The sequence below is a fragment of the Eptatretus burgeri genome, chromosome 15 (assembly GCF_056783735.1).
Source record: "Eptatretus burgeri isolate ZD-2024b chromosome 15, Ebu_testis_v1, whole genome shotgun sequence".
NCBI classification, from domain to species: Eukaryota; Metazoa; Chordata; class Myxini; order Myxiniformes; family Myxinidae; genus Eptatretus; species Eptatretus burgeri.
This window is the reverse complement of record NC_140975.1, coordinates 5,479,243-5,502,342: the sequence shown is the minus strand read 5'-3', so window position 1 is coordinate 5,502,342 and position 23,100 is coordinate 5,479,243. Positions and strand designations below refer to the sequence as shown.

General features: G+C 46.0%; 1 protein-coding gene across 8 annotated transcripts in view; it reads left to right on the top strand.

Moving 5' to 3' along the window:
- LOC147011392 (baculoviral IAP repeat-containing protein 7-like) overlaps nucleotides 1-22,773 on the top strand; it is a 51,140-nt gene extending 28,367 nt beyond the window's left edge. For 7 of the 8 annotated variants that reach the window (XM_085857671.1, XM_085857675.1, XM_085857673.1 and 4 more), the window contains 7 exons: nucleotides 1,101-1,281; nucleotides 13,631-13,730; nucleotides 16,620-16,701; nucleotides 16,923-16,992; nucleotides 19,934-20,128; nucleotides 20,786-20,842; nucleotides 20,981-22,773. In XM_085857671.1, coding sequence (XP_085713797.1) covers nucleotides 1,101-1,281; nucleotides 13,631-13,730; nucleotides 16,620-16,701; nucleotides 16,923-16,992; nucleotides 19,934-20,128; nucleotides 20,786-20,842; nucleotides 20,981-21,180 — 885 coding nt within the window. In that variant the 3' untranslated portion in view covers nucleotides 21,181-22,773. The remainder of the gene's footprint in view (nucleotides 1-1,100; nucleotides 1,282-13,630; nucleotides 13,731-16,619; nucleotides 16,702-16,922; nucleotides 16,993-19,933; nucleotides 20,129-20,785; nucleotides 20,843-20,980) is intronic. The other variant, XM_085857676.1, reaches the window with a different exon arrangement.
- The last annotated feature ends 327 nt before the right edge of the window (nucleotides 22,774-23,100 follow it).

Here is a 23,100-nt window from a genome sequence, read left to right as displayed (position 1 = left end):
CTTGATCGCGTTATCTGAAGCTACTTCTTCCTTCACGTCTCTACCATGTCTCACCACTCCGTTTTGCAGTTTGCAGTAAATAGTGCAAGATAAACAGCATTTTCACGGGCTCGTAAGATCGCCTAGAGGTACGAAGACTCGCCTCTGGCTGTCTGGCCTGGGGTTAAACTACCTGCAGCAAGCACAGCCGCATGCCCAGCAAATTATGCCACCTGCAGCCATTTAAATAAAAGAAGCATTTTTCTGAATTTTCTGTCCTTTGTGTGTTTTCCATTTCTTTAGTCGTTAACAACACTAGAGATTTTAAAAGGTTTATGTTTCTTTTTATTTGCTCGCAATAGTATTGAAGGCCATTTTGGATTTGGATGCTTATGCAGCCTTTCTTTGGATGATTTCTCACTCGGTTCATTTTGATTGGGCAATAATATCTTTATCAACTTTTTAGAACCTTGTTTTCTTTTCTCATGTGTTCCAATTTAATGATTCATTGCCTAATAGGTAATCCCCTTGAGGGCATTCACTTGGAAATTAATTGTCAACTCTTGGAATCTGCGCACAGTTAATGTTTGGAATTGCAGTTTCCCCTTTAATACTTTCTAAAATTCCTGGCATTTTGTTTGGTTTTGCTGTGAGTGGAAGATAAGCAAGTTCAGGAAGTAACTAATTCTGTTTTTAATGGAAAAACTCATGTCCTTTGTGGTTTCACTGTAGGAGACTTTGTCAAGGTTGACCGATGTACATCCCCGTGGTGTCTAACCTGAAATGTTACATTTGCATGTACTTGTCTTAGTCTCGCAACCTGCGATCCTATAAACCTTGTAATCATATCTGTTCAAGTTCAAGCCTGGTCTGCGATCTCTCCTCGTTATTGCACTTCACGTATTTCTTTGTGAAATGCTCTGTCTCTTTTTAATGAAAACATTACGAGCCTTTGTGCATTGAAGTTTTTAACAAAGGCAATTTATTAATTGTTAATGTTTATACATTATGAGTCACGTGTTTTATATATATATATATATATATATATATATATATATATATATATATATATATATATATTTTTTTTTTTTTTTGTTGTTGTTGTTGTTTGTTTGTTTCAGGATTCTAGAGGTGCGGGCAACAGGGTACGGGCTGGTGCAGATGACCTGCATCTGGGTATCCATCAGCCTCATGCTCCAGACAAGCAGCAGTTTGACGTCCGCTTGGCCACTTTTGTTAGTTGGTCCAAAAAGGCCAACATCTCAGCTTCCTCTCTCGCTTCCGCTGGATTCTATTACACAGGTATGGTAATTAAATCACTTGGTGTACTTTAGTGTTGATCTCTATTGAGTTGTTCACATCTGAGAAAAGTAAGGTCCCATTTTTTAAATTTACTTCATTATTTACAGGATCGAAGGCTCATCGTGGAGCTATACCACATGCACGCACATGGACATACCGATGACACAACGCAAGATTATTAGATGAGACAAACACAGCCACTGAGCTTGTGGGACGTGCAGTCATGTACTAATGACGTCACAATAATGGCCCCACCTTTCTCACCGTACTCGGTGGGGCATTTTCCAATTCCCAAGGAGGAATTTCCTCCTCCGCATTGATGTCAACCAAGGAGAATTTTTTTTGGAATACAAGGTCCAGGCTTATGGAAGAGCTAGTAGTAGTGCACTGAACAGATCAGGGTGCAACAGAACAACAGGAACAGTAGAGAGAGAGGGGGGGGGGGACACAAACAGCAGAGTTGAAGGGCAAAATAGAGGGAGAGTTGGACAAATAGTGGGTATGGGGAGGAAAGAGGGGTGGGGAAGGACAAATGGGGTGGAAAAGATGGATGGAGAAGCAAAGTCTCAGGAAAGAAATTTTGATGGAGGTGGGCTTGGGGTAGGGGTGGGGGTAGAAAAGGTCATAGATTTGGATGGGGGATGATCTGAGATGCTGTCCTGAGGACGATTGGGATTTCTCAATGTTCACATACATACAGCTGGTGTTTATTTTTACTGATGATGAAGACTTTTATCAAAGAATCGAAGATGTCCATAATCCTGTCATGTCTCAACCTCACTGCCTTCACCTCGTTAGAAAACTGGAGCCTGATGACTGTCTTCTTTTTGAGATCATCCCATATCATGACACTTTTGTTTGTGGGAAAGTTTGGTCACCTCCCACTTCCCACGAGAGCAAGATAATTGCACGTGAAGAGCATTTCTATTTGTCCAATTCCTCCGTCTGCAACATTTTGCCCTTCTTTCCCCTTCAGCGGAGCAGTGTCATATACACAAAATGCAGACTCTGTACCACAGGCAAAACACCCATGGTCCTGGTTAAGGGCAGGAAAGAGTAGACAATTGCCTTGGGGATCCATGAACTTGGAGAAGAACCTGGTTACAGTTAGGTTGGGAGTTGGGAACAGAGGTAGGATTGGGTTGAAGTTGAGGATGGGACTGTGGCTTGTGCCAGGATCTGGAATCGGAAAGCAGCATGTACCATTTTTCGTCTTTGGTATGACTCGGCCGGGGTTTGAACCGCCGACCTCCCAGACTTGGTGCGGATGCTCTTACCATAACACTACCAAGTCTGGTGATAATGTAGTTTGGTTTCACTGTTAATAGAAGAAACAGTTTTTCTTTTGAACACTGTACGAGCAATTTCCAAGGTTGGAATTTATATGTTTTGAGTGAAATTTTTATAGGGCTATAATTGTAAGCAATTGTTTGACTCTTTTAAATATATAGAATGCTGTGTGGATTTAATGTGTTCAAGAGTTGCACAAAGCAAACTTGCAATAAAGAAGGACCGAGGTCCACCGAAGTGCGTCGAGGATGGCGCCGAGGTCCACCGAAGTGCGTCGAGGATGGCGCCGAGGTCCACCGAAGTGCGTCGAGGATGGCGCCGAGGTCCACCGAAGTGCGTCGAGGATGGCGCCGAGGTCCACCGAAGTGCGTCGAGGATGGCGCCGAGGTCCACCGAAGTGCGTCGAGGATGGCGCCGAGGTCCACCGAAGTGCGTCGAGGATGGCGCCGAGGTCCACCGAAGTGCGTCGAGGATGGCGCCGAGGTCCACCGAAGTGCGTCGAGGTCCACCGAAGTGCGTCGAGGATGGCGCCGAGGTCCACCGAAGTGCGTCGAGGATGGCGCCGAGGTCCACCGAAGTGCGTCGAGGATGGCGCCGAGGTCCACCGAAGTGCGTCGAGGATGGCGCCGAGGTCCACCGAAGTGCGTCGAGGATGGCGCCGAGGTCCACCGAAGTGCGTCGAGGATGGCGCCGAGGTCCACCGAAGTGCGTCGAGGATGGCGCCGAGGTCCACCGAAGTGCGTCGAGGATGGCGCCGAGGTCCACCGAAGTGCGTCGAGGATGGCGCCGAGGTCCACCGAAGTGCGTCGAGGATGGCGCCGAGGTCCACCGAAGTGCGTCGAGGATGGCGCCGAGGTCCACCGAAGTGCGTCGAGGATGGCGCCGAGGTCCACCGAAGTGCGTCGAGGATGGCGCCGAGGTCCACCGAAGTGCGTCGAGGATGGCGCCGAGGTCCACCGAAGTGCGTCGAGGATGGCGCCGAGGTCCACCGAAGTGCGTCGAGGATGGCGCCGAGGTCCACCGAAGTGCGTCGAGGATGGCGCCGAGGTCCACCGAAGTGCGTCGAGGATGGCGCCGAGGTCCACCGAAGTGCGTCGAGGATGGCGCCGAGGTCCACCGAAGTGCGTCGAGGATGGCGCCGAGGTCCACCGAAGTGCGTCGAGGATGGCGCCGAGGTCCACCGGATGGCGTCGAGGATGGCGCCGAGGTCCACCGGATGGCGTCGAGGATGGCGCCGAGGTCCACCGGATGGCGCCGAGGATGGCGCCGAGGTCCACCGGATGGCGCCGAGGATGGCGCCGAGGTCCACCGGATGGCGCCGAGGATGGCGCCGAGGTCCACCGGATGGCGCCGAGGATGGCGCCGAGGTCCACCGGATGGCGACGAGGATGGCGCCGAGGTCCACCGGATGGCGACGAGGATGGCGCCGAGGTCCACCGGATGGCGACGAGGATGGCGCCGAGGTCCACCGGATGGCGACGAGGATGGCGCCGAGGTCCACCGGATGGCGACGAGGATGGCGCCGAGGTCCACCGGATGGCGACGAGGATGGCGCCGAGGTCCACCGGATGGCGACGAGGATGGCGCCGAGGTCCACCGGATGGCGACGAGGATGGCGCCGAGGTCCACCGGATGGCGCCGAGGATGGCGCCGAGGTCCACCGGATGGCGCCGAGGATGGCGCCGAGGTCCACCGGATGGCGCCGAGGATGGCGCCGAGGTCCACCGGATGGCGCCGAGGATGGCGCCGAGGTCCACCGGATGGCGCCGAGGATGGCGCCGAGGTCCACCGGATGGCGCCGAGGTCCGCGCCGAGGTCCACCGGATGGCGCCGAGGTCCACCGAAGTGCGTCGAGGGTGGAGCCGAGGTCCACCGAAGTGCGTCGAGGGTGGAGCCGAGGTCCACCGGAGTGCGTCGAGGGTGGCGCCGAGGTCCACCGGAGTGCGTCGAGGGTGGCGCCGAGGTCCACCGGAGTGCGTCGAGGGTGGCGCCGAGGTCCACCGGAGTGCGTCGAGGGTGGCGCCGAGGTCCACCGGAGTGCGTCGAGGGTGGCGCCGAGGTCCACCGGAGTGCGTCGAGGGTGGCGCCGAGGTCCACCGGAGTGCGTCGAGGGTGGCGCCGAGGTCCACCGGAGTGCGTCGAGGGTGGCGCCGAGGTCCACCGGAGTGCGTCGAGGGTGGCGCCGAGGTCCACCGGAGTGCGTCGAGGGTGGCGCCGAGGTCCACCGGAGTGCGTCGAGGGTGGCGCCGAGGTCCACCGGAGTGCGTCGAGGGTGGCGCCGAGGTCCACCGGAGTGCGTCGAGGGTGGCGCCGAGGTCCACCGGAGTGCGTCGAGGGTGGCGCCGAGGTCCACCGGAGTGCGTCGAGGGTGGCGCCGAGGTCCACCGGAGTGCGTCGAGGGTGGCGCCGAGGTCCACCGGAGTGCGTCGAGGGTGGCGCCGAGGTCCACCGGAGTGCGTCGAGGGTGGCGCCGAGGTCCACCGGAGTGCGTCGAGGGTGGCGCCGAGGTCCACCGGAGTGCGTCGAGGGTGGCGCCGAGGTCCACCGGAGTGCGTCGAGGGTGGCGCCGAGGTCCACCGGAGTGCGTCGAGGGTGGCGCCGAGGTCCACCGGAGTGCGTCGGGGGTGGCGCCGAGGTCCACCGGAGTGCGTCAAGGATTCATCATTGGATCGTGTGTTGATAGGTCTGGAGGCAGCGATGGGCTCTGGAGTTCGAATTTGGTTTGGTCGGTAACGGACTAATGCCAAATCCACTGATGACTCCATTATACTGGAGAGAAGGTATTTGTGAACAACTGGGTACAATGAAAGTCACAAACGTTTACAGCTTCCTAGACATTGGTGAACAACATAAACAAGGAAGAAATGCTGAAACTTGGTAACATGTGCAAATGACAAAATAATCAACTATTTAATAAATACTTGTGCGTTTAATAAGGAAATTAATCAAATTCAACCATTCAAGGGGAGAGGATTATTTTAACAAATCTTTATTTAAAAAAAATTAATCAAAGAAAGGAACAGAAAAGGGGAAGATGGAAGAGAAAATTAATTTTTGCAGGAAGATCGCATGTGATGGGTGGGGGGTGGGATCTAATGAAGGGGAAGAAAAAGATAGTTATGGTGCAGGTAGGGCGGGGGTGGGGGGAAAGGTAGATGTGGAGGATCGGAGAAAAAGGAGATAATTGAGCGAAGATTGAAGAGTAGGCTGAAAGGTTCCCCAATTTGATTCTCTTTGTATGTAATTTGTACATCATCATCACATGCTACCATAATGCGTTCTGAAAAGGCACAAATTTCAGCTTTAATCTCATTTGAATGTTGAGGTCACTTTTATTCAAACAGTGTCATTTGACTCATGTGGTCTGAGATGCACATTTTTGGTCTGTAGGAAACATGCAAATCATTGCAACGGAAGTAGTGGAGTGCAGTGTGTAGATTGAGCGAGAGTGATTTTAAAACCTTCCAGAACCTCTGAAGACATTTGAGTAGTCTCATGATGTGGGTACGTATGTATGCATATTGTATATTGCTTAGGCCTAGGTCACATTTGCCACGGCTGACGTGGGGTCTCCAAAATATGCGGCCACTAGCAATTCTACGGCGGCCGCAATATTTCCACGGTCTCACAATGTAGCAGTCACATATGTTTTTAGTATTCGGGTAGCCACACGGCGTGTTTATAAATTGTGGGGTGCCGTACGGTCTTTGATTTGATTTCGCACGGTGACCTTAGGGCATCCCTGCGGCGGCAATATAATTTTCAAAGCAGATGCAAGGAGACCTCAAGGTGCCCGCAAGGCGACCGCAGGGGGGGCCTAAGGCGAAAGTGCGGCCAGACGGACGGTAATGAGTGGGTATATATACCAGTCCTTTTTTTTACTGAAATAAAAATATACCAGTATATATAACTGAATATACTATAACTATAATATACCGTGGTCCCACAGAATCCTAATGGCCAAGCTGTTTGAACAAATTGGAATCCGAACAATTTTTTTTCGAGAAAGTTTGGCCCTAAAAACCCAATACATTTAAAAAAACCGAACACAACGTAGCGTTCATGTTTGTTTACGTCTCTCCCCCACCTGTTCGACCCGCATCTTCGCGCTTTGTTCATTCAGTTCGTTGGTGGAAGTACTCAGTCACATTTGCTCTACGACGAGGATAAGGCGGCCGTACGCCCTCTGAATTGACAGAAACGTGCGGCGGCCGCAGAGAAACTGAGGTGGCCTTAGGGTGGCCCTACGCCATTTGGCTATATTTTACAGGCCGTAGAGGCGCTGTGGAATTATGTAGCCTGGTGTTGGCGCAGTGGTTAGGGCAGCGGCTTGGGATCCAAGAGGTCCTGAGTTCAAGCCCCGTTGGGCCACTGAATTAATACACCAGGGGGTTGACTCAGCCTGTCATCCTTCCGAGGTCGGCGAAATGAGTACCAGTATACTGGGCCGGTGTATACCCCGGTTAAAATAGGTGTACCATATCCCTGTGTCGTAAGAGGCGACCAGGGTTGCGTCAGGAAGGGCATCCGGCATAAAACATGTGCCAAATCACTATGCGGATCATACGGATGATCCGCTGTGGCGACCCCTCACGGGAGCAACCGAAAGAAGAAGAAGAAGAAGAAGAGGTGCTGTGGAATTATAACTGCGGAGTTATAACTTTTTTCTTTTCTACGCTCGCCGTAGCAATTCGACAAAGCCAAGCTATGACGTAGATGTGTTCCACGTTGACCGTATGTTGGGCGTACGGTGGGCTTGCGTTTTCCTTGCGGCTGCCGTAAGCTCTTCTTAATGAAAAATGAATTTTCCCAACCCCCAAAAAATTACGGCACCCCCACGTTTTCGGTCTCCACAATTTATAAACACGCCGTGCGGCTACCCGAAAAATAAAAACATGTGTGACTGCTACATTGTGTGACCGTAGAAATACTGCTGCCACTTTATAATTGCGAGTGTCCGTACATTTTGTAGACCCTCCGGGCGCCGAGCCAGATCTGACTTAGGCCTTACCTCGTGTTTTCACCTTCATTTTTTTTTTAATCTTCTTGTGATTTAATTATTAACAACATAAGCAATCCGATCACGTGGTGTGACGGACTGTCGGGCAAGGATTGAATTTCACAGCAAAACCGGTTGTAATTTGGAATATCCATGATTACATCAGCCCGATGCGTTTGATGAAAGTGATTGTGGTTCTGGGGGCATCATGTTTGATGAGCTGCCCTGGGGGCAGCGCTCTCGCAGAGTGCGCGAGCGATCGAAACCCAGGCCGGAGCTCAAGCCTGTGTGGGCCTTTGGATGTGGCGATTGTACCAGTTTACATACAATACACCGCCACCGAAGGTCATTTACTCATCCTATTTTACCTTAAACATGGGGAATTTCAGTTTAAAGTGTCTTGAAAGTGGGTTTTCTTTGGGTCCACGAACGGATTAATTCACTTTCCATTATTTCTTATTGGGAAAATATTTTTTGAATCCGAACTTTTCGCAATCCGAACAGCCTCCTGGAACGAATTAAATTCGGATTCTAGGGGCACCACTGTGTATAGGCAGACACCTATACTCCGATCTCTAGCGGTAGCGCACGGTGGACGCACGGTCGACGCAGACTGCCACGGAGGCCGTACGTAGGTGCACGGCGGGTGTAAGGGAACCGTGCGTCGACCTTGAGTTGCCCACAGGTAGTCACACAGACCGCAAGGCCACCGTACGGCGACCGTGTAAATAGTGCGGCCGCCGTAATTTTTTGGGGGTTGGAAAATTCATTTTTCATTGAGAAGAGCTTACGGCAGCCGCACGGAAAACGCAAGCCCACCGCATGCCCTACGTACGGTCGACGTGGAACGCATCTACGTCATAGCTTGGCTTGTCTAATTGCTACGGCGAGCATAGAAATGAAAAAAGTTATAACTCCGCGATTTTATTCCACGGCGCCCCTACGGCCTGTAAAATATAGCCAAACGGCATAGGGCCACCCTAAGGCCACCTCAGTTTCTCTGCGGCCGCCGCACGTTTCTGTCAATTCAGAGGGCGTACGGCTGCCTTATCCTCGCCGTAGAGCAAATGTGACTGAGGTCTTATCACACAATGTACAATCCTCATTTTGTATGCAGCACGTGACTGTGGTTTTTCATCATTTCTGGGAGTGTGGTTGCTCTGCTGATGCAATATTCCCTCGAATTTGTAATTTGTTCAGGGTGCCGGTGACGGTTCGCCTCCTCTTCACGACAGACTCTGCTGGATGTTTAACATCCAGCAGCTTATGCCGGTTAACGAGACACTGAGTTTTACGTCCTTCCTTGGGATGGGGTACTCACTGTTGCCTCACCCTGCTCATGGAACAACAGGATGGGAGTTCATATCTGCATCAGGATTCAAATCCAGGCCAGACAGCTCATGAACGAGTGTGCATACCTCTAAGCTATCCGCCAGACCTAAAGCTAGAATCATGAAGATCATTTGGGATAAAAGTGGAAAACATACATGTGTGCATTTCAAACCATATCCATGATTTTCCATGGTTTGCTTTGGGTAAGGTTCAGAAACGGTGTTTTGTTTGTTTGTTAATTTACTTAATCTCTTGCGAAAGCATTGGCATGCTCCTTCATGAGCCGAGAAATGTTTACAACAAGTGTTCTGATCTGCTTCATAAGTGGAAGCAATACCAGGCCGAGTCCCAAGGTTTTCTTCTCACCCACCGCAAGCACATTGATGGATTCTGTTTTATGTCGCATCACTTCTGGTCTAGCTTCTTTTGCCCTCTCGTCTCTCCGTCCTCCCCCATCCAGCCATGGTTGTGGAATCATCCAGAATCCCGCACCCGGTTATCCTCCCCAATTGACATTTAAAAGCTCGGATAATTGTTGAATGTGCTGAACACTCATCTCATTCCTTCATCCATTTCCTCTCTCTTTTGTAGAGCGGGCTCCATGTGTCTCATGCTCCTCTCTTCATTCCTTCAAGAGTACAGGCCATCATTTCCTCGTGCCCACACCCTACCCCCACTCTCCATTCCTTCCTGCCACTCTCCACTCATAAACCATGTGTTTGTCTTCCTGTTCCGCTTTTATCCCCAGTTTGTGAACCCTCTGTCGACTAATTCCTCCGCGAGAATCTATTTCTGTCCACAACAAAAGTCAAGACCACAGGTTCCTCCTCACATTTCCATGCTTTGCTTGCCACCCGGAATGCTATGTATAACCATGCAATCCACACATTGCTTCTTTGCGACATGTGACGGTTCTGCATCCGTCGGCTCGCCATGACATTTGCCGTAACAAAAGGAGGAGTTCGGTAGTTTTGTGCCAAATCCCGAGTTGACATGTCTAGCTTTTATATTCTGATCATGAGTTTGTGTTGTGATGCACACTACTCATCTGTTCGATACGCTGCCATCGTTAAAGGTGTTTGAAGTGTCTGCTGTTGGCCTTCTTACCTGGATTACTTTGCGCACATCTCTATTTGTCTTCTATTATAAATTGATGAGGTGTTTTTGTGTTTGTGTTTGTGAGTGAGATGTTTTTTGTTGAGTTATATTAGAGCGTTCTGATGTAGAATGTGATGCACCAAATGATCGTCATCATCTCCTGAGTTGATTAGGCTAATTAGCTACAAAGAACCTGGAAGAATTCCCATGTTTTAAACACGCCATGTTAAGCAAGGTGTATTGAGCAGTTTAATATGTCCTTCCACGCCATGGCATTCTAATTACAAAAATAATAATGAAAATATTATAACAAAGCAAATATTAATTAGCGCTAATAATATGAACAATAATAGTATCATTCGGTAATAATAATAACGAACATATCATCTCCACCCTAGCCCAAGCTCATCTGGGCTTGGTGTCAAGGCAAGTTGATGCTCAAGCAGTACAGCAGGCAGGTATGCTACAAGGCCATGAAGACCAATGACAATTTGGTCCAATGGACCAACGGGCCCACTGGTAAATCTATAAATAACCTTGAACACATCATTTATTTGGCACAGCTGCGTTTTCTCCCTGAAACAGCAGACAATGCCGTTTCCCTTGTCCGTTTTTATAAAACAGGAATTTATCTGGTGTTTGGAACACACCCCACCCGGTGTGTGGAGACCCTGACAGTGAGGGAAATGGTACATGGCCGAATGGAGGTTTCATTTGAAGTCACAGTAACAAACTTGATGCCTGGTATGGGTCTGCAGACTGCAGAAAATTTCTCGTGAGGGTAGCTGTAATGTGTTAAACAAATTTTTTTGTTTGTTTGTTTGCCTATCTCCATATTAAACAGAGTTGAAGGCCAAGATCGAGGCAGACTTGGACAAACAATGGGGAGGGGGGCAGGAGAGGACAAGATGGACACAGAAGGAAACTCAGGAGAGAAAACTGAAAATTTTTAAGGTGGAGGCATTGGGGTGGGGTGGGGTGGGGAGGGAGGGTTAACGAGGGTAGGAAAGATCATGATTTTGGATTGGAGACTATCTGAGATGGTGGTGAACATCTGTCTTGAAGATATTGAGGGAAGAATAAGATTGAATAGAATGTGGAAGTTTGTTCTGCAGGTTGGGGGGGGTGGGAACGGGGAACAAATGAGTGGAGGTGGGTATTGATTCTGTATTTTAGGAGTTTCAATTAGAAGGGGGTTAATGATTGGCCGTGTCTGCACTGCAGAAAACTTGGGGGGGGGGAGACAAAGCATGGAAAGAGCAGAGGGTGCAAGATGAGAATGGAGGTGGTAGAAGGCGGAGAGATCACTGACCTGTCTGCAATGGTGAATTGAATGGCCCATAGACTCAACTTCATCATGGGAGATTCCAATAATCTTAAAGAACTTAGTTTCCACAGCATCAAGTTGAGCAAGATGTGAGGTGGTGGAGCCAGTACAGGGGGAAGAGCAGTACTCCATCAAGCTGCGGATGAAAGCCTTGAAGGTGAAAAGGAGTTTAGGTGTGCAAAATGGAAGGAAGTACTTTGTACGAAGGAAGGATGCCCAGTCGATGGTTGGCTTTGGAGGCCAACTTTGAAATGTGATTTACCCAAGAGAGATTATGGCTGACAGTGAGACCTAGGAGTTTGAATTTATAATTATCACTAAACTTCCTCAAAAGGATTGTTGAGAGAGTATATAGGAGGATGGTCCTTCCAGAGAGAGTGAGTGAAAATGTGAGATTTGTCAGGATTGAAAGACAAATTCAATGTGTTTGACCATCTTGTGATTTTCTTAAGGTATGAAGAGTGGGAAGAGGCTAAAGCCTGCCTGTCTTATGGATGAGGGATTTCACGGCGGAGGGTGGAGTCATCAGCAAATAGATAAAGAGGATTTTCCAGAGTCAGTGAGGTCACTCATGAAGATCAAGAATAGGACTGGGCCCAGAACACTGCCTTGGGGCACTCCAGAGATAGGAGATGAAAGGATTCCATTGAGTGCCACACGTTGGTGACGAGAGCAGAGGAAGTCAATCAGCCAAGTGTAGAGTTGGCCTTGGATGCCATAGGCAGAGAGTTTGGAGAGCAAGTCAGGATGCCAGACTGTATCAAAAGCTCGATATATGTTCAGAGACGGCTCTGATCTCATGTCTGACATTGAGGGCCTCCATCCATTGTTGGGAGAGGAGAAGCAGCATGCCCAAGGTGGAGTGACCTGGTCTGAAGTGAAATTGGTGATCTGAGATTAGGTTGTTGGAGAAAAGTAAGGCTTACATGACCTTGCTGATGATTGGAAGTAAACCGTTTACGTTTTGTATCCACTGATAGGCCGGATCTGAATCCAGACCTTAATCAAAATGTAATCGGCTTGTTCTTGTCACTAACCCAATTAATCCATCAAGTTTTGTCATAACCCGTACATATCTTTTTGAAATATTGTGCTATATATATATATATATATATATATATATATATATATATATATATATATATATATATATATATATATATATATATATATATATATATATATGTATATATATATATATATATATATATACATATATATATATATACACCTTTGGCCCTATTTCTCAATTATGAAGAATCCTTTTTAAAATTAAAAAATTCTCGTCGCTGGGTCCGTATTCGGATCGTCACCAAAATCTCATCAATTTGTCCTTGTCACACACCAAACCTGTCCTCCAAATTTTGTCTAAATCCATCCATTTCTTTTTCAGATATCCTGCTCAGAGAGAAAGACAGACAAACAGATAGACAGGGGTGAATACATAACCTCCATCCAACTTCCTTGGTGGAGTTAATAAAACGGTTTCTCTCGTTGATTGTGTTATGCCATCTGTTGTAACAACTTCTCCTTGCTTCCTGAAATGCCTACTTTATCATGTTGATGTTTATCATTTTGAGGTACAACTTATAAGAGAGCAAATCACCAAATATTGCTCGTAAACAATTCCAATTTTATTTCTTTGAACATCTGATGTTATTTTCCTTTGTTCGCGGTACAAAAAAAATAGTAAATAATTATTGTAATCTACAATGTTGGACTGGATGTATGATGTGAAGTCATAAATGCAGTATATTTGATGGAAGGTTCAAGGATGGGGTGGGGGGGGAGGGGGGGTTGGTGTTTTTCTTTGAGACTTTATTTCGAGCTCTTGCCCAGGAGGATACACAAAGGTGGTTTTTTTTGTTTATTTTTTTGTTTATTTTTTGTTTCTTTTCACTCGATACATTTCTGTCTGAATCTGGCACCAAACCATTTGGCCTTCAATGTGATATTTACCACCTCCTGCTGCTAGCTCTTGTTCTATACCTGGTACGAACGATGTCTTTGTGTAGCTACAATTACCATCCATCCATCCTCAGTTTCGATGGTGCGACCTTGCGGTGAATAGCCAGAGAAAACGAAGTGTGTGATTGTGATTTGCCAAGGCCAGTGACAGCCTCACAAAGGATATCACATTCTGCACAATCCTCTTGGTTGATTTGATCCCCATGGTAGAAAGCAATAATTTAAATGTGAATTTCCTCTTCAGATATCCAATATTGCAGTCTGGCCTTTTGTTCAGCGACTGAGCACTTGAACATTTTTTTTTAAGCCTTTGTTATTTGTCTCTACCTTGGTAGGTGTTGCAGACAACGTGAAATGTTTCTTCTGTGATGGGGGTTTGAGGAATTGGGAAATTGGCGATGACCCATGGCATGAACACACAAAGTGGTTTCCAAGGTGAGCGGCCTCAACAGCATGAGCAAGGCGGTTCTTTTAAGGGGAATGTGATTTGAAGATGATAAGCTGGCGCATTCCTGGATTGTATAATATTTGTGTTTTTGGTCCCCACACCAACTGAAATTCAAATAACTATTGTATTATAAATTAACACTGCAGTGCATATATATTTATTTATTAATGTGGAAAAATTACGGGCCCACACCCTGGGTGTGATTCCCTGTCTGGGTCCATAAACTTTCCACATGTATTGAAAATGTTTGTTTCCTGTTCATTGATTTTTATATATATATATATATATATATATATATATATATATATATATATATATATATATATATATATATATATATATATATATATATATATATAATCTCGTGTCGGTGCAAATTCTACAGCCAGCGATACCTTGGGTAGCCTGCGATAACTCGCCCACTATTCATGAAGGTCATAACGTTTATACATCAGGTGCAAATTCTCTATGTAAATGTGTGTCGTGTAGCACCACCTCCAGGTGGGAGTTGAGGGTATTACAAGAGTCCAACATTTACAGTACAGTATTCCTGTCTACACGTTTTCAAGTGCAGTGAGGTATTTTGAATTATACGAAGTAGGTATTTTTTGCTTCATGCACGTAACCGGGTTATTTTTTTTTCGCCAACACAGAGCTGTCAGTTGCCTATACACTGCCCACATCAAGGTATATGTCACAAGAACACTTATGCTTGGAACAAGATCGCCCTTCCGGCGGGTACTCTGCCAGTACATATAAATTGACTCCTCCCATGCTCTTCTAGCCGAAGAAAGCTGCATAAAGCAACCATGAAAGATGACACAAGGTAAGCCCTTTACTGTTTCAAACCCTTCTGGGAGTTTCTCCACAGCTGTAAAGACGTTCACAAGTAGTACAGACATGTAAAGACACAAATAGTGCATACATGTAAAGACAGTCATTCATCAGTAGTGCATACATGTCTTTACAGCTATGGAGGAACTCTGGGAAGGGTTTGAAACAGCAGAGGGCTTACCTTCGGTAGCCTTTCATGGTTGCTTTATGCAGCTTCTTCAGCTGGAATACCATGGGAGGAGTCTAATATACAGTATGTATATATATATATATATATATATATATATATATATATATATATATATATATATATATATATATATATATATATATATATATCTCGAAACATGTGGAGTGTGACGAGCACTCCCCCAATTGCCATTGGACATAGTCCTACACCAAAGAATCACCTCCAACCCAGTAGCCTCGGCCCGGCAGCTCTGTCAAACAGACAAAGATTACATGGTCAACATCAATTAAACATCAAACGGAGCCGTCTATCCGCATTTCGGACTTATTTGTCCTCATCAGGATGGCTTACCGATAAATATCCAACCAAATGATGACCACATTCATCGTTTATACATCAGGCGTACCTCCTGACTTATGGTGAGCATCACCATGGATTGCGTCTCATACGGTAAAACCGCATAATCCGCAAAGTACAACCATCCATCTGCCACCCAGATGATTGTTCCCGCTAATGCAAACCATTCAACCAGAAGGCACGTGATGTGATCAGCGGGTAAATCAAAACATGTGGAGGATGACGAGCACAGAGTGCCTTCTAGTTCGATGGTGGCCATGGCCTTGGAGGCTGCAAAGTGAGGCCAAAGTGACCAATATAACAATTTTTGGCAAACAGGATGACCAATTTGTCTGATTGAAAAAGATGGATTTTTTAATATTTTTTTTGGAGTGCAACACAATTAACCTTTTTAAAGTCCATGAAATAATTTAAATTGATAGATTAAACTTTTCCCATCACTGGGGACAGATACTTTTGCTAGTTTCCAATAAGAAGAGAAACAATGGTGTACAGTTAGTCGACTCGTATTTAAAGATGATTTCAATAAGATTAAATCGTTTTGACACACCACTCTCAATTAGGTGAATGTGCCAAATGTTTTTTTTTTTTTAACTCTCCAAGGCTCATTGATGAGCTCATACATGTGTTAAATGCAGGACATGGACGGCGGACCTGCACGACGTATTAATGTATTAGACCATGCTCCCACCTGCGCAGTGTGTTAGTTCCCCTTCTTTTTGAACGCGCTTTGATCAGTGCCGTTGGAGTTTCCTCACGAGCATGGTTTTGTACCATTGTCATTCCTTGGTTTGGTCGTGGCATGGGAAGATCTACATCCGCAATCGAGACATTTATCACGACTCTGTGCTAATAGAGTGGGCGAGTTTTGGGAAAGCTCTCGATCTCCATGATTGGTTTTATGGAATTGTCGTCATGTTTGTATGCATACTCGACTCCTTTTCGTACTTCATGAACCAGTTTACCAGAACCAGAACCAAAATTATACTACTTCTGATTCTGATGTATCTTGCTCTGTTACGGAGTGTCGGTGCTAGCGAAGCAATTTCTTGGCAAGGGTTATATCGAGTGGTTTGCCATTGCCTTCCCAGCAGTAGATGCAGCAGGAATTTGTAATGTTTTTGATGGTGCCAGCGATAACTCGCCCACTATTCATGAAGGACACCGTGGGGTCATAACGTCAACTAACTAATGCCGGCAGACTGGACACGCATTTAATGACTCTTGGAGGGACGGCTCAATGAATCGCCCTGCTTGCGAAACACCGGCATAGCAGTTTAGACCTGGATCTGGATTCAAATCCATGCTAGACGGCCTAGAGATGAATGTGCATCGCTCTCGGTCATCCTGTCAGTGTCGGCCCAAAAGGATCATCACCGTGGAGTTAAGACGAAGATTCTTTAAGAGATTCGTTCACGGTGCCTTTTTAAGGGAGTTCATCATTTCCTGGTTCACTTTGTTGTTAACATTTGGATCTTTCCTAATACCTTTACAGGTGTGGTTTCGTGCTACAGGAGAAAGGTCAGGCGTACGTGAGGACTGTCCAGAGCAGATACCCCAACCTCATGCGAGTTTTGGTAAGACCCGAGCGTGATTGCTTTCAGGCCATTTTGCTTCCACTTTTATTGCAAGATCTGCCTTTTTCACTTTTCTCTTTTGCTTGTGGTGTTTTTATTTTTATTTTTATTTTTTTACGCAACTTGCTTTTGTAGTGATTTTTGTACAGAGAACATTCACACGTATTGTGATGAAATTTTTCTTTGGTATCATACATTGAAATGTCACTCGTTGTTTGCAGTCTCAAGCGAACTCGGCAGCAAGCATGGGAAGGGATCAAAGCACTCGACACCAAGCCACAACCTCTGCGGGTAAGAACTTTTCATCTTAGAGTGTTCCTACTATTGGTAATAGTCTTCTTTTTCTTGCTCGTTCTTTCTCTTACGCTTGGTAAGAGCGCCTTTTCTTCTTCCTCTACTACTACTTCTTCTACTGAGACTTAGACTTAGACTTAGACTACTTCTACCTCAACTACTTCTACTTCTACTCCTGTTCGTACCTTTCCATTTCTTTTCAAACAATGGGTAAGAGTGCCCTCTGCTGCAGCCACACTCAAATCCCAATTATCTGATCTATTCGAAACCAGATTACCTCCCAGTTATTCATTTGCTGATCGAATAGTCTGTCCATGCATGGCTGTCTTTCTTCTTCTTTCGGCTGCTCCCTTTAGGGATCGCCACAGCGAATCATCCGCATGATCCGCATCGTGATTTGGCACATGTTTTACGCCGGATGCCCTTCCTGACGCAACCCTGGTCGCCTCTTACGACACAGGGATATGTCCATGCATGGCTGTATAGATTCAATTTTTTTTCAATCTCACCAACCCCCGGGGCATTTCCCATTTCCCACTGTGTCATCATAACCTTTGATGACAAACTCTCTTATGCTGTCTCTCATGCACAGATTCATCCCATCTCATCTTCAATAATCCTACCCTTCTTCCTGCCAATTGGTACGCTGAATCCTGTGGTGAGGCAGTTGCTCTGAAACAACTTGCCTTCTCTTCCTGGAAGGCAAATCTGACCGAAGGCAATCTTGGTGCATTCCAAAATATCGACAAGTGTATTTCTACTCTCAGGAGAGCCAGGAAACTACATCTGTCCGACCTCAAGAATGAACTTTCAAACTTGTCTCCCTCCTTTCAAACATGGTGGCACCTTGTTAAGTCTGTCGGGAGTATGCTCCCCTTCCAGCCCTTCCCTCTCTTCAATTGGTACCACAGCTGATTCCACATGTGATGAGGCCAAATGCCTCAATTTTGTGTTTGCTTCCAAATCTTGTGTCTCCAGCCCCTCACTCTCGGTGCCCATCCTTCCCAGTCACACCCAACTCCTCCTGGACCCTGTGTCTTTTACACCCGAGAAGATAGATAAGGTTCTGTCAACCTACGACTGATTCTGCTGCTAGACTGGACGGCATCACCTCAAGTGTCCTAAAAACCTGCTTTGCTGCTCGTGCATATTCCCTCTTTTCCCTTTTCACCCTATCATTTGTCCTAGGCCATAAGGCATAAAGCCATAAACCATCTGCTTGGAAATCTGCCACCATCACTGCATGATATAAAAAGGGTGCAAAAACTGATCTTCTTAACTACAGACTTCTCAGCTTACTTTGTCATCAACAAGATCATGGAATCCATCATCGCAGCTGATATGAAATACTTCCTTTTCTCCAACAGGTTCATCTCGAATCACCAATTTGGAATCAGAACAGGTTACTTTACCTTGGACATGCTGCTTCTACTCACCCAACAATGGATGGAGATCCTCAATGACACGTCAGGGCTGTCCCTCTGACATTTCATGCTTTCAACACAGTCTGGCATCCTGTCTTGCTCTCCAAACTGTCTGCCTATGGCATCCAAGGACAACCCCACGCATGGCATATTGATTTCCTGAACTCTCGTAGCCATCGTGTGGCTCTGAATGGAATCCTTTCATCTCCTCTCCCTGTCAAGGCTGGAGTGCCCAAAGTTAGTGTTATGGGCCCAGTCCTATTCCTGATCTTCATAAATTATCTCTCTGAATCTGCAAAATCCCCTTTTTTCCTTTTTGCTGATGACTCCACCCTCTGCCATGGACATCCCTCATCCTTCAGACAGGCAGGCTGCAGCCCCTTCCCTCTCTTCAGACCTTGACAAAATCATAAGCTCGTAAAACACTTGGAGTATGTCTTTCAATCCTGATGAACCACACACTCTCACGATCTCTCTCTGAAAGGTCCGTCTAGCAAACCCTCCGATCCACTTTCTTAACAATCCTTTTCAGGAGTTTCAGGATGTTCAAACTCCTGGGTCTCACTATCAGCTAGAACCTTTCTTGGGCAAACCAGATTTCAAAGTTGGCCTCCAAAGCCAATCGCTCACTGGGCATCCTCTGTCATACAATGTGCTTCCTTGGCAGACCTGAATTCCTATCCACCTACAAGCCTTCATCCGCAGCTTGAGGGAGTACTGCTTTCCCCTCTGGGCTGACTTCCCTGCCTCACATCTTGCTCAGCTTGACACCGTGGAAACCAAGACCTTCAAGATCATTGGAATCTCACATGTTGAAGCTGCGTCTCTGGGCCTATCACTTTGCCACCGCAGACAAGTTGGTGGTCTCTGATTTCTACCGCCTCCTTTCTGGTCTTGCACCCTCTGCTCTTTCCGTGCTTTGTCCCCCCTCCCCCCCCCACACCCCCAACCCCTAGGTTTCTGCATGGCTCACACAGTCCAGCATCAACCTTCCTCTGGTAAAATTACCTAAATCCAGGATCACTGCTCATCTCCCCTCATTTGTTTCGTCTTTTTTTTTGCCATGCCTGTGGAATCAACTGCCACATCCTCTTCAATTTCATTCTTCAAAACAGCTATTCACTGCCATCTCAGATCGTCCCCAATTTGAAACCATGATCTTTTATATCCACATTAAACCCTCCCCCCCTCCTCCTCCCCCCACACACACACACCCCCTCAATCCCCCCTTCTTCATGAGTTCCAATTTTTCCTTCCTGAGAGTTTCCTTCTGCATCAATCATGTCCACCCCATTCCTCCCCACACCCATTGTTTGTCAAGTCTTCCTCCATTTTGTCCTTCTACGGCACTGTTGGTGTTTTCCCCCTCCCCCTCCACCCCTATACCTTTTTTCCTGTTGCATCCCAATCTGTTCATTGTACAAGCTCTTCCACGAACCTTGACTCTTTATACAAAAAAGATATTCAGTTGCATAAGGACACCGTTGTAGTAATTGGATATCCTTGTCCTGTAGATCAACCGGAACAGCTCATGAAGAGCACGCTGGTGAAGTGTGTGTTGGAGATGGGCTTTGATCGCAACTTTGTGCATTCCACGGTCCATAGCAAGTTCCTGCTCACCGGCATTGTATACACGTCACTGGAGGAGCTTATCAATGACCTAATTGCTGCCGAGGAGGATATGAATGTCACTGATCATCAAAATGAAAGTAAGGGTTAAAAACATTTTTGTTTTTTTTCCGATAAACTTTTGGGCCACACTTCATGAATGCTGTGGGAGTGACTATGATGGAGTGAAAAACATCTTATTTTGGCCTCTGCTCTTTGTTGAAAAACATCAAGGACCAAAGTGTATCTTATGTTTCTATCCTGCTGCACAAACTGACCTCCCAGCTTCGGAGCTGTTACATGAAATGGATTGTGTATTCCAGCTGGCACAATAGCTTCGAGGAATCTGCACTCACCTCCGAGCTGTTCAGCCTGCATTTGAAACTGTCACACTGGTGATTCGCAGGCAGGGTGGGACAGCAATGTGTGCCTTTCCTCGGTTGGACATTAAACTGGAGGACCCATCTGCCAGTATTAGTTGGTGAATGTTAAAGATCCCACGGTGTCCTTCACAAAGATTAGGCGAGCTATCGCGAGCACCCTCAACAAATTCCAAATCTCTGCTCTAACCTACATCAGCAGCACAGCTCTGCCACTGCATGAACCGTTGCTAACCTGCAGCCATGTGTTGCACGGCGATGACATTGCCCTATGCAATACTGATTGTTATGCCAGACGATTATAATTTCATTGTTTCTATTTCAATTCGCTCATTCATTCATTTATTTAGTTTATTTGTTGCACCCTTTCTCCTTCAGAAGCAGAACAGAGCCTGGTGAATACACTAGCAAGGACTTCAAAAAACAACGATTGTTGTACGTGTTTTAAACATTTTGTGCATTTGTCTCGAAATACTGAACAGCATATTATGACCTGGCATGAATTTCTCTGCTAAAGTGGTGCTGTTGCTTTTGCCAGACTGATGTTTTTTTTTTTTTTCTGTTTTCCAACAGCTTCGTCCACCGAGGAAGAGCTCAGGCGCCTCCAGGATGAAAGAATGTGCAAGGTTTGCATGGACCAGGAAGTTTCTGTCGTTTTCATCCCGTGCGGACATTTGGTCGTTTGCTTTGATTGTGCGTCATCGCCTTCCCTGCGGAAATGTCCCATTTGTCGATCCCTGGTTCGAGGCACTCTGCGCACGTACATGTCATGAAAGCAAGCATGCTGCAGCAATGTTTCCACTCATGAATAACAACGCCAATTCCAAATTTGTGGTGAGGAAGTAATTGCTGTGGAGAGTTTATCACTTAAAGCAATTCGCAATAAACCTTGTGCGTTGTAGTGAAACGTTGAATTTCCATGAGAGCCAAATTGTAGAGCCATTTTAGGCTGAAGAGTCGGATGACTGAACGATGTCGACATCAAGTGGGCTCCTGTCGTAACTATATAATTTGCAGTGAGTTAGCATTTTACAATCTAACTTCCAAGTTTATTTTAGTCAGAGTTTATAGTACTGTTTACTCGAATAAAAGTACAACTGTATGTTTTGATTTATTGTGTCGTTTAGTTGTTTGTTTGTTTTTGTGATTTTTTTTTTTTGATTTGTCAGTAATTTATAATCTCTACAGAATCCATTTTGTAAGCTCACAAACAGAGGCGCCTTGCTTTTTTTTATTTTTGACTTCGATGAAGTGCAGAAGTAGTGCTACAAACGTCACCCCATGGCCATTTTGAAATGTACAGTGATCAGCTCAATGAACGTGTGTACTGGGAAAGCTTTCGGGAAGTTTCAGTGACTAGTACTGAGACCCCCTCGCTCTTCACTCCAGGGAAAGGTGTTCCACTTCACATAGATATTAAACCCACAGTATACCTGAACCTCGGCCCCAGCTGGGTGACTAAATGTTATTCGCTTTAAGTAGTTTTAACCAGAAAAAAAAACGAATGTTGTTTTCGCCATTCCTCAAGACGCTCATTGTGCAAATTTTTGACACATTCACTGCTTTTGTAGACAAGTCTTGTGTACGTACCATTTCTGTGATCGCCTTATTGCCTACTATGATTGAATCTGTATGAAAATTTCCATTTGATTACCGTATTCAAGTTGAAATGTCTGACCCGAAGCTGCATCGTCCTGGTTTGAGGAGATCTTGTTTCAGACTTGTAAGATGTGCATGATGGTTTTATTCCCATATATATATATATATATATATATATATATATATATATATATATATATATATATATATATATATATATATATATATATATATATATATATATATATATATATATATATTTTTTTTTCATTGTTTCTTTGATGTGTATTGTTCGAGTCTGGCAATGGTGTGGGTTTGCGTAGTCCAATTGGTGGAACAGTTGTAAGATGCAGTTTGTGTTTAATAATATTTTTGTAAAATATTTGGAGTGGGTTTTTTTTTTTGGTCCCCCCCCGCCCCCCCCCCCATCTATTCAAGATTGAGGCTCATGGAAGAGTGGTTTAGCGGAAGTTAAAAGGCCAACAAACTGACGGTGGGTAAATGGTTGAATTTTCCGATGCATTGGAGACAAACATAGCAGGATTGAAGCATGTTTTTGCATTTAAAGGTAATTTTAACATCATAAACACAAAACTTTGCTGCGTTTGGAATTGAGAGTGCAGCCACAGAGCATACGGTTTTTGGGAGTCCTGTCTCAAAGGGGATAATGGACCTATCACCAAACTTCCAGTTCCTGGTCTGAGTGTGTTGAATGTTGATTCGTACCTGCTTCCTTGAAGATCATTAAAGCTGAGTTTTCCGCATAGGATCCGTCTTTATATTGTCATTTCATCCCTGTGTTGCGCTGACAAGGTGGCCTATAGGTACGCATACTCCCCTCTAGGCTGTCTAGTCTGGGTTTGAATCCCGATTCGGCTATAAACTGTCTTCCTGGTGTTTCACAGACAGGGTGATTCATCAATGTGTTCTGTCCCTCAGATGGACGTTAAACGGGAATCTCATCTGCTAGCATTAGCTGGTAGACGTTAAAGATACCACGGTGTCTTTTTTGAAGAGTAGGCGAGCCATCACCAACACCCTGATCAAATTCCAAATTCCTGCCCTAACCAACAGAGGATACCACATCAGTGGCA